Source organism: Megalopta genalis, chromosome 6 (genome assembly GCF_051020955.1).
Source record: "Megalopta genalis isolate 19385.01 chromosome 6, iyMegGena1_principal, whole genome shotgun sequence".
In the NCBI taxonomy this organism is placed as follows: domain Eukaryota; kingdom Metazoa; phylum Arthropoda; class Insecta; order Hymenoptera; family Halictidae; genus Megalopta; species Megalopta genalis.
The window spans coordinates 24,770,190-24,781,942 of NC_135018.1; the positions used below are offsets into that span (position 1 = coordinate 24,770,190).

At 30.4% G+C, this 11,753-nt stretch overlaps 2 protein-coding genes and 2 long non-coding RNA genes across 5 annotated transcripts; 2 read left to right on the forward strand and 2 right to left on the reverse strand.

The window, feature by feature from the left end:
- The first annotated feature begins 622 nt into the window (after positions 1 to 622).
- On the forward strand, positions 623 to 3,838 carry LOC117222225 (peptidyl-prolyl cis-trans isomerase). Its single transcript, XM_033473823.2, has 3 exons — positions 623 to 975; positions 2,028 to 2,381; positions 2,454 to 3,838. Exons 1-3 carry the CDS (start codon positions 772 to 774, stop codon positions 2,523 to 2,525), a joined length of 630 nt encoding a protein of 209 aa, XP_033329714.1. The 5' UTR covers positions 623 to 771; the 3' UTR covers positions 2,526 to 3,838.
- Positions 831 to 1,364, reverse strand: LOC143259768 (uncharacterized). Its single transcript, XR_013033769.1, has 2 exons — positions 1,240 to 1,364; positions 831 to 1,099 (listed from the first exon to the last, which is right to left on the reverse strand). It is a non-coding gene; the product is annotated as an uncharacterized LOC143259768 (long non-coding RNA).
- An 876-nt stretch (positions 3,839 to 4,714) lies between the features above and the next one.
- LOC117222223 (uncharacterized) lies at positions 4,715 to 11,486 on the reverse strand. Of its 2 annotated transcripts, none has more exons than XM_076523290.1 (21): positions 11,337 to 11,486; positions 10,663 to 10,788; positions 9,331 to 10,556; positions 9,151 to 9,255; positions 8,931 to 9,080; positions 8,687 to 8,853; positions 8,541 to 8,625; positions 8,271 to 8,453; positions 8,047 to 8,185; positions 7,886 to 7,976; positions 7,598 to 7,800; positions 7,334 to 7,532; positions 6,851 to 7,102; positions 6,657 to 6,776; positions 6,441 to 6,583; positions 6,178 to 6,364; positions 6,009 to 6,096; positions 5,814 to 5,942; positions 5,598 to 5,744; positions 5,419 to 5,508; positions 4,715 to 5,349 (listed from the first exon to the last, which is right to left on the reverse strand). In XM_076523290.1, exons 2-21 carry the CDS (start codon positions 10,721 to 10,723, stop codon positions 5,173 to 5,175), a joined length of 3,942 nt encoding a protein of 1,313 aa, XP_076379405.1. In that variant the 5' UTR covers positions 10,724 to 10,788; positions 11,337 to 11,486; the 3' UTR covers positions 4,715 to 5,172. The 2 variants fall into 2 exon arrangements, with proteins under 2 accessions (XP_076379405.1, XP_033329711.2); XM_033473820.2 differs by having other exon boundaries at positions 10,663 to 10,821.
- LOC143259767 (uncharacterized) lies at positions 10,749 to 11,619 on the forward strand. The gene is made up of 2 exons (XR_013033768.1): positions 10,749 to 10,875; positions 11,027 to 11,619. It is a non-coding gene; the product is annotated as an uncharacterized LOC143259767 (long non-coding RNA).
- The last annotated feature ends 134 nt before the right edge of the window (positions 11,620 to 11,753 follow it).

Consider the following 11,753-nt stretch of genomic DNA (forward strand, 5'->3'; position numbering starts at 1 on the left):
GTTACAAATATATAACTTCCTCTCTTTGTCTAGAACCGTGAGGGCAACACTGTTTAGTTGTGAAGCATCAACCAATCAGATTTCTCTACCAGCTTCATGCTATTAATCTGGTTGCCTCTGCTTCGCTCACTAAGGTGAGACACTACTGTAGAAATAAAGAAAAAAAAAGTTGAGGGGGATATCTACATACATGATCTGATGATAAAAAATAACAAAGCTCGAATATCTTAAGAAATAAAGAAATATTGAAGGCTATATATATATATATATATATTTCACGTTTCGTATATATAAGCGATTTTAAATTTCCCTTCTAATTTCAATATCGATATCACTAGATATGGGTATATATGATAGCAGAGTTTCTGCAAGACTCTCCGGTCGCAGCACGCTCCGTTAGCGAGAATAGGAGTAGAAATTACTTTGCTCTGATTGGTTGATGATTCAATGTTAAGTCAGGATTCTCTGCGGATTGGGTGCGCAGTAAAATAGCGGGGATGCTTGCGATAGCTAAGGGAGGTACAAAATCGTGCAAAACCTAAGGTATTATTGTACATACATAACACATACATGAAGCCTGTTCACACGGTAGCGTAACAGTCCGTTCAATAATACTTAATACGGAACTGAAAATTACTATACATTTATATTATATAATAATTATACAAAATAGCATTTAATAATTTGAATTATAGAATATAGACGTTATTGTAGCCACGGAAGGTAAGATCGAATAGATTTAAATCGATTTCGTAAGTATAAGCGGTTGACATGGCGTTGAAATTGATCAGCCGGTTGTCAATTGATTCGACCTTCAGTCATTTGAGCCATTTGAGAGCCACCGCCCGGCCGAGACGATCGTCTTTTACGTTATTCGTGCGAACATTAGCTGCTGCAGCCGACAAAATGACTTTGCCAATGGTTTTCTTTGATATGACGGCTAATGACCAGCCTGTTGGCCGAATTGTGATGGAGGTAAGCGAAACTTTTCATCAATTAAGTTATTTTTCACTTCTTCCTCACGTTGCCGCTAGAATCCCGGCATGACTGGCCATTTTGAATTTCCTTGGTAGCCACTTACGCCTTTCCGTCGTATATTCTTTGGAAATAAATTATTACATGTGTTTTATCCAATTAAAATTTTTAGCTTATCAGTGAGAGAATAATTGTTTGTTTCTATCGATTAGTACGATTTTATAGAAATACGCTACGATTTACGTCATGTGTGTATCATATTACCGACATGTTTGATTTTTTCATGCTTTGTAAAATTTTCCATTGCAGTTCACACGTTCTATTATACATTCTCCAGAAATAAAAATTTTTGGTACAACAATTTTACATTTGCTCCGCTTTTGTTTGTGTTAGATCGGCGTACTACTGTAAACAAGTAGCACACTGATATATTATAATTCATAATTAAATTGGAAAAATAGGGATAACTAAATGTTGAAAAACTTAAATAAAATAATGAAAAATTTATAACAACATACTTAATAATATTTTCGATTGAATTGTTGATAATGCACACACACACACACACGCGCGCGCGCGCGCGCGCGTATCTGTATAATGTATAAATATTACATACACATATGTGTGTACCGTTATATAAATAGCACATTTTTCCTTCACAAATGCATTATTACTGCATGATGTACCTTACAAGGTCACAAAATTTTATGAAATCAATTAGAACTTATTATTGTTGCAAATAAAAAGAAATTTCTATTTTAAATTGTTAATATTTTATCTACTAGAACCTACTAATAGGATATGCAATAATTATACTCATAAAAAAACTTAAAACTCTTTTAGATAATTCCTGAAAAAATAATTAAATTATTTTATCAAGAATAATTCAGTTTTTTTTCTTGATTGAAACTGCTATTATTTTAGATAAAGTTATTTAAATAATGGCTAGCAGATAATGTGTTAATATACATTATGAAATTTTTAACATGTAATTATTATTAGAAAGATTGAATATTATGTGAATTTTTAAGATATGTTAATTTTAATTGTAGTTAAGAAGTGACGTGGTTCCAAAAACTGCAGAGAATTTCCGAGCTCTGTGCACTGGTGAATTTGGATTTGGTTACAAGGGAAGCACTTTCCATAGGGTTATTCCCAACTTCATGTGCCAGGGTGGTGATTTCACCAATCATAATGGCACTGGTGGAAAATCCATCTATGGTTCCAGATTTGATGACGAAAACTTTATTCTGAAGCATAAGGAACCTGGTGTTTTATCTATGGCAAATGCTGGTCGGAACACTAATGGTAGCCAGTTCTTCATTACCAGTAATAAGACAAGCTGGCTTGATGGCAAACATGTTGTATTTGGGAAAGTTTCTGAAGGAATGGATGTTGTTAAAAAGGTATGCAATATTTTTTTAATTTTTATTTTACCAATAATATTCTTTGTAGTGAAAGTTTTAAATTGTTTTTAGCTAGAGGCAATGGGATCTGAGAGTGGAAAAACCTCGAAGAGAATTGTCGTAGCTCATTGTGGAGAACTGTAGATCGTTTGAATAGACACTATAATATCTCCATTTTTATTTAGCTGTTGCTGTCTTTATTGTATAACTCGTCCATTCCAATCATCACCTTTTTTTCTCCAATATCATTTTAACACTTTATGAAAAGAAATGTACATCTTTGAAGTGGAAACAACAAATCTCACCTGCATTGTATTGTCTTTGACTACAAATAATAGAATTTCAAATACACCGTGAATTACAACTCATTGTTATTATCATCTATCATTAACACAGTTTGAATTATTTTCCATTACTACTTATCTGTAATTAGCAACACTCATCTCACATCCAAAAATGGAATATAAAATAGTTCAAGAAATGTTAAGCCTCTATTCTTCCATGTAATAATCCTATTTTTAAATTGCATTTGTTATGTTATGGCATACCAAGATATGCGTGCTGCAATTTCCATTTAACCGCGGCTCCGTATCTCATTCATACTCAATGTATCTATGTAACTCTAATTCGTAAAAATCCATGTCTTGACGAAAATTACAGCGATAAGATGTTGAATTTGCCATGGCTAAACGCACTGCTAGATAATTCAAAAAGCATTTCATAAAATAACTTTTTATGTTAAATCTATATGTTCTTTTGTTATGAAGTTCGTATCTAAACAGTATTTGTGATTACTGTACAACACATTTATTTGCAAGATCAATATGCATTAACTTTTCTATTGTGCTTTTATATTTAGAACTATATTAATAATGCCTGTGCACATATTGTTTTCTTAGCGCAAAGTAATACATAAAATGTATGTTCAATTGTTTTCAACTTTATTAGCAATTAATGTCTTTCAAATCACGATTGGTCATGTAATGTAATACTGGGTATAAGGTAATACTGGGCGATGGAATATGTAATTACAAGGATTTTTACAATAGTTTGAGGTTCAATCAAATAAAATTGTTTCGACAAATAAATTTGTACGTTATTCTTTAGGTTCAGTAATTAATAGGTAGTAAATTATAATGTTGAACTGTCAATTTGATTGCCGGAATCTGGGCGAAAGAAAGAATAAACTTTTTTTTGATTAAATAAATTTATTTATTTCAATGATACTTTTAAACATTGATTATAATTTCAAGACCTTATAAGGATTTTTGTAACCATATTATTGTTATATTGTTTTACCAAATATATTTATATAAGTCTATTACAATAATTTATGTGTATTAAAGAGGGAGAAAGCGTAGGCACGATACATTACTGAATCCGAAGACCGATAAAATTCGTTTCGTAGATAGTGGTTTTATTGTATTTTAAATGAATAAACAGCTAATCCAACAGAATTGTATAATATAAATTAATACTGGCCATTGCAAATTTTTGGCCCGTTCGAAAATAGTTTAATTACGGTAAAAATTTAAAAAATATTTCGGAGCTCATATACTAAAACAGTATATGTAATTAGTACATAATGATATGGCGTTGCATTGAAATACATGTGTAAATGTCTGTCAAAATTTTGGAGGGAATCCATCTGTTAAGATTTTTTACGCTTTATTTTTATAGTTTTAGTAAAAGTTCTATATCGAGCACGATTTAGATTTCGTAAATGCATGCAAAGAAAAAAACTAATCAGAAAATATGTTCAATTGGATTTTAATTCAAACAGAAAATCGTTGATACGACGTTTTTGACGACTAAGTATTGTAAATATACATAGAATTTCATGATTTTTAGAAAGTAGACCCCAATAAATGCAATTCTAATATCTACGACCTTCAAATTTGTTAATCGAGCGACCATAATTTAACGATAACGGCTAGTAGTGAGTTTTTAAACATTTTCTATCCGAGACGGATGGAAAGCTCAAACGGTTTGACGCTCGAACGAGATCAGTTTGGGTTCGGAGGAACATCAAACTATTTGACTGTTCTAGGCTAGAGGCTATAGGTAAGATAATAGCAAGCAGCTCGCTGCTTGCAAGCATCTATCGAGTTCTAGCTAGCGTTCTTTCTTGGTTCTAGGCTTCCTCGCCATCCAATTACCAAAACGCACCAGTATTAATTGTTCACAGTCAGAGAGAATACGAGAATTAATTTATAACACAAGAGTTAGTCTTTAGATTAGGAAAATAGAAATGCGACCGTTTTTTACTTATTTTTTGTTCCATTTTTTCTCTTTGATATCAGATAACAAAGATATCATAAACTTATACATAATCATTATTTATAACAATTTTATTAATAATTACAATAAAATAATTGTTATTTATGTTTCCACTACTTAAATTAGTGTAAACTCAGATTACAAACACTAACAGAAAACTCAGAATTGCGAATAGTTTATTTCTTAACATAATTTCATGATAATTCCATTAGTACAATATTTAAATACCTTTATTTACGAATGTATCCAGAACATATATTTTTCCTGATATTATCTGAAGTGTGTATATCTGAATTTAGTTAAATTTGTATACTTTAAAATACATATACAACAATAATTTGTATTTCGTTATTGGTATTTTAGTGCTTATAAATATTGGCCTAATACATGTATATACAAATATAAAATTATAAAAAAATAATTTATTATGAATTAACAACAAGCGATCACTACTAATTTTATTATATATTATACTAGAAAAGTATAAATTATTCTTTTATCACTTCATATGTTAAGAATTTTTTTCATCAACTCTTACTGTCTTTTTTAACATCTGTTCTGCATGCTGGGTTAAAGATGTCTTTAATTCACGTGATGCCATATATTTAAAATTTAACAGTCTTACTATGCCATTTTGATAACCAGCTACTAACCACAAATAACTCCATGCGTTTGGGTTCCATGATATCTACAATTTATCGTTAATATTAACATTACATAAAACAATAACATTGAGACAAATAAAATTAATCCTTACCCTATTTACCGACATAAATGGGTATTGTTCAATTTGAACTGCAGTTACCTTATCCTGTATTGACTGAGATGGCACAGTACGTTCAGAATCCTTTTATCATAATGTAAAGTACAATTACTGCATTATAAAATTTTTAAGAAAATTTTACAATTGAGACAAACTAAAAAAATCTAACTTACTTGTAGTTTATCGTAAAATGTAATACCGAAACGATCTTTGCATACATTATAAGTGTGTGGCATATAGTTATAATCTTTAGGATTTTTATCTTCCATAGATTCATTTCCAGTTTTTGTTAGATCCACTACTTTAACGTGTGAACTTAACTGAAAACAGGATACAGATTTAGCTGACCTATTGAGAGTTTAAAAGTAGTATATTTATCAGAGGACTACCTTTTTTTTCTTCTGGGAAATTTTCTCATTATCCTTAGCACATATAACTTGGTGAAGAAAAATAGTCACTATCTCTCCTGCTAGCGAACCATGCGCAATGCTATTGCCGTAATCAGAAACTGATAAAGCCTAATAAATGGTTAAACAATAATTATGCAGTGTTTTAATATAAAAAATTACTTGACATTTACTTACATAAGTAGGAGAATTGGTTGGCAAAATAGGGTGGAGTTTGAATTCCATATCTCGTATCGGAATTATGTATGAATTTGTATGTTTATATCTACAACAATAGATTATATAATAATATTATTAATGAATTTTATTCTATAAAGAAAGTAACATTTCTGATCTTGATATTTACCCAAGTGCATCATCAAAACTAATGACAGAACATGGCCAGTGTGTCATCCATACACCATCAGCTATAATACCTTTTTGTGTGGAAGATTGAGGAGTACTTACATCATCTAAATTCCAGAATTTATACATTCTATCTATGCTACCCGAAGCTAGGAAACGTGCTTCATTGTATGGAACCAACGCTATCACTACACAAATAATCTTTCGATTAAAGACTTTATTCCATATTTTATATTCTTTATCAAAAGAAATGAAAATACTTACTACTTATAGCATTACCATGAGCAAAAAAATGCTGAAACGCATTTATTAAGTACGTGTTTTGTCTCTTTTGCATTGATACTGGTGAATCACATGTAAGATCCCATAATGCAATGTAACCATTTGAAAATCCAGCAGCAATTGTGCTAAAAGTAAACATACAAGTTTGCTACTATAAAATTGTACGAGGAACAGAGAAATATAGTTAGAAAATCTTACTTATGTTTATGTTCTTTGCTCCACGATAATTTAGTGCATTGCCATGTTTGTTTATTGCTATCATACATAGGTATATTTACAACTAATGTTATCACTGGCTCAGTTTGATATATGGGCCACCTGTAGCAAATATTATTAGCATATAAGTAACATATGTAGAAAGATACAACGAAGTTTATTAGTTAACTACATACGTATTTCCTTCAGTCTTTTGAAATCCAAGTTCTTCTGGAAAGGGTAACGAATAAATGTGTACACTACCATCTGAACAAGCCGCTGCAAGCATACCCATTCGTTTAAGAGGATGTGATATTTCCTGCTTAGTTTCATAATTATTTAGACTCTCATCTTGATAGCACCCAGATGGGCACCATTCTAAACACCATACAGTACCAGCTGTATGGGCAAGAGCATATGATAACGTAGGTATTCTTTCATTATCAGTCCTAAAAGTTTTAAAGATTCAAAATATTAAATATAACCACATATTGGTTTTCTTATAATATTATTACCAAACACTGAATTATTATACATTTTTAGAGTATGAAAATCTTCAAAATTTTGGAAAATATCTATCTCGACACATTAATATGATTTCATTCTATTTTTAATTTGCCAACAATTTTTGTATGAAAATATAAATGTGCCTCAAGATCTATAATTGAATTATTACTTACTCATGATTCAAAGATCCCACATTCCAAATTTGTATTATATTAGCTTCACTATATGCTCTTCCTACAGCATATTCACTTTCCATAGATGGATGAGTACTGACAGCGAGATATTGGGTCGGTTTTTTCGAGTACATTGGCGACGGAATAGGCAACCACGCCAATGCCCATATTGGTCCACCAACAAAAAACGTAGGAATTCCTAAAAAAAATAAAAAATGTGTATACTTTCATAACACTGTGTAATATTCTATCATGAACAATTACCTTTATCACAACCACCTTCAAATCTTTGCCACTGTTTCCACGAAATTTCTGATTGAGATAAGTTTTCAGGTGTTTTTTCTGTCCTTGTTCTCATAGAAACTTCCACCTGCGGTAAATGCTTAGTAGCATCAGTATTCTTTAACAGAGTAAATGTATTAGGTGTATAATTATGGTATAACTGAAGCTCATAATTTTTTTGCTCACTGTAAAAAGAATGATATGATTTATCAAATTTTTTCATTTATTAAATTTGTGTTATAAGTTGTCATGAGAAGTATAGATATGTACAATTCCATAGTCCAACGTATAGCAGGTAAGAACGGTTCTGTCCAATGGAGTTTTTGTGTGTGATGTTTATCCATGATCATGTCAGATAATTCTAAAAACAGGAATTATCAATGAGACTTGAATTACTTATGTATCTTTTACATAGTAGAATTAAATCATACTTTCGTTTATATGACTTTCTCCTTCAAAGTCCGAATATTTGTCATCGTCATCAATTGCTCCTCCGTGTGTTTCCGTAATATGTGTTACCATCTCTTCTTTGGTATTAGTTGAAGATTTGCATATCTTACATAAATAACACTGTAATAAAGAAAATACAATTTACTAGCTTGAAGATACACTAGACAAATAACATATATCAGTAGTACTATTGTACTGTTGGTACCTCTTGAGGAACGAAATTACATGTAGAATAATGTGTTTTCATATCCTCTAGTGACGAAGTTGTAAAATTACAACCAAGTTGATGGCAAGCTAATGTTTTCCCAGAGTTTAACTCCTTACGCCACTTACCCTTCCATACACTTGGTACATGTTTTTTCTGTTCAGGTGGTTTTATTAAATTTTTCTATAAGATTTAATTAAAAAGTGTTCATTAAATATTTTAATACATTTATTCTTGTTTAATAAAAGCTTCTACGAAACAAAAACCCACCAGTGCAGAAGAGTCAAGTTTTATCTTTTTTTCAGCAGGTGCATCTTTTACGAGTTCAGTGAATTCCGAAATTTTTGATGCTGCTCTGAAATTAAAATGTTACTGTAGATTTCCTTTTAATTTAATGGAAATTATTCAAGACTTACTTTTCTGCTGCTTTGCGTTTAACTTTTTCTTTACTTGATGAAAAGATTTGCAATACTTCCTTTTTCTTCTGTTCAACTTGTTTATGTGTTCGCACATGTATCTCCATAGAAGATGGCATCATAACAGCACTGCAAATTGGACATGTCATCATCAGAGCTTCTTTCTCCTAAAATACAAAATTATTAAATGCTTCCACACTAATATTTTTGGTTTCTTAGATCAGTAAATATTTGAATTACATACTTCATCAGATTTCCCACAAAATTGTACATGAGACAGGAAACCATTCACACTTCGTTTAAGAGCACCACATTTCTCACAATTTAACTTGCCTTTTCTTTTCTTGATGGTAACATTTAATATTTTTTTACATAACTTTTCATCACTGAAATCCTAAAGTATCATATTTGTTAGTAAATAAAATACAAAGTAAAGAGAATTCTTATCAGAGTACTATACTTACTAAAGGTTCTTCACCTTGTATCCAACACATATCGTTATGTTTGAGCAAACTGTGCGAATGCCATTGTTTTTTTAACATTATTGCGTGACATTTAGCACACTCTATCTAAATTACAAGTGTGTAAGTAGAAGCAAATAAATGAAAAAATAATTAAGTAAATAAACTTTCCAAGATACTTACTTTTAATGTATCAGAAGTATCCATTGCTTTGGAACTTTCTGGTTTTGAGTCCTCCACAGATATTGGTCCCTTTAATTTCGGTATGTACTCGTTATCTAATGCAGAATGGGATTTGCCTTTACCTTTATCTTTGCTTGAATTTGACCGTCTACCCCTTTTTCTAAAAGGAGAGGAACTTAATGGGTTACTTTCAGCATTACTATCATCATTTAAGCCATTGTTACTTGTAATATTGTATGACTTTTCATTATGTCCTTTATTATGCACAAATGTTTCTGCAATGGAATCATTATCTATCTGCTGTATCAAAGAAATTTTTCTGGGCCTTCCCCTTTTCCTCACTGGTGTTGTAACTGAGGAAGATTCACTGCTTAAATTTTTGTCTATTAGAATCGAACTTCCATCATTTGAATGTTTACTGTAACCTAGTTTTAAATTTGCATTTTCATGTATGGAAGTGTTTATTGATACCATAGATATTTCACTATTAGATCTTTGAGGACTCTTAAGACGATATTTGAGATCTTCTAAAATTTCAGTACTTCTACAAGAGTCGCTGAATTCGTCTTTAGAATAATCTCCAATATTTTTAATACTAGTATGATGTCCAGAAACGTTGCTAGAATATAAAGGCAGTGATTTCCTGGTCAAAACTGGTGTGGTAGAATTACTTATATTTTCATTATGATTACTTGCAACTGTGGTACTTGTTTCAGGTGTAGTTGATAAAATATTAACACTTGTTTTCTTTTTAATTTCTTTTTTGTATGATGTAACATAATCATCAAAGTTAGTTAACTTACGAATTCGTTTAGATCTACCAAATATATTTTCATTAGTTTCATAAGTACCATCTATTTCTCTTTGACTTTCATTTAAACTCTTTTCATTACTGTATTGATCAGATACTTTGTGTAGTTCTTGAGGCTTTGGTATATCATTTGAGGTAGTTTGGACATTTTCTACGTTGCCTACTTTATTAATACTTTCTTTCTTCTTTTTCATAACATAAGAACTATTTTTCACCTGTTTCCTATGTTCTACTTTAGAGTGCAATTTTTCATTGTCACTATTAACTGTAGGCACTTTTGTTGAATTTTCATGGAATTCATTGTTTACATTATTTGCAGATAGATTTTTATTAACTACTATCATAGATGGTTTTGCAGTAGTATTAAGGTTTTGTGACATAATATTTTCTAGAGTATCTTCTGTAATTTTTCCACCTATAAATATAAATAAAAAATGTTATGTAATGCGTAACATTTTAAATAATGATTGTATTTAAACTGTAATCAATATTTTAACAATTATAATAGCTAATAAATTTACCTTTTGCTATAGATTCACTGATCCTAATATTTTGTAATATATTACGATGAATAACAGGCATTTTTGTATTATGCAATGGGGATTTTAATTTATTGATAGATGAGTCCACATCATTGGAAGCAATATCTGAAGATTTTTCAGTGTCTTTATTCATTATTGCTACAATTTAAATATACATATATTGAAACTAAAGTTTTTCTATCATAAATTAAGGCAAGTATAAAATAAAAAATTATTTTATTTTTCAAGTCATTTTAGTATATTGTTCAGTTTAAAGGTTTACTTATATTCCATTAATATTATACAAAATATTACAAGAAAAAAAAAATCGTTTGATTTATTAAAATAAAATTGACGTTTGCAGGATTCGAAGATAAGAACATGTGGGTCCATGTGGGCCAAAACGGAACGCTTCTACTATTTAAATAAAAATTATCTACTGTCACAACTCTTTTAAAGAGTAGTATATGATAACAGTTTATCAATAGTAGATATAAGCTTTACCCATACATTGTATAAATTCATCATTTGCGAACTGTTGTAGTAATAATTATTTTTTTCCTCCCGAAAAAACAAGGTTATGTATGAATTATGTATATAACATGTGAGAAAGCATGCACACGTAATTTAAAAATTTTCTATATATTTAACCACATTTTGGACGACATACTTACCAAGATTTCTGAAAGATTTTGTTTTTATATGAAAAAGAATATCTTTTCCCGAAAAAAAATATTTGGTCTAAACTTCCTGGAGTAAGATTCGAACCCGCAACCGCAACTACGCCTTTACTCTTCCATTCTGACATTACAATAGACTACGGATCGGAGTATGTACAACTAACTTATGTACATACATATACATACATGTACGTACCTACTTGATGTGACGGACGTAGCGCATGCGTCTGTTGTCCACATATGTACTGCATTCAAATAAAAACATTTTTTGGCGTCACTTGTAGTTATATTATGTACTATTGATTATATCCATAACGAACGGAAAAAAATTGGCGTATATATAACTTTTTCTCTATATTTTTTCCTTGAGCCTGTATCATTGCAATTTGTCTAGTATTTATAAGATTTATA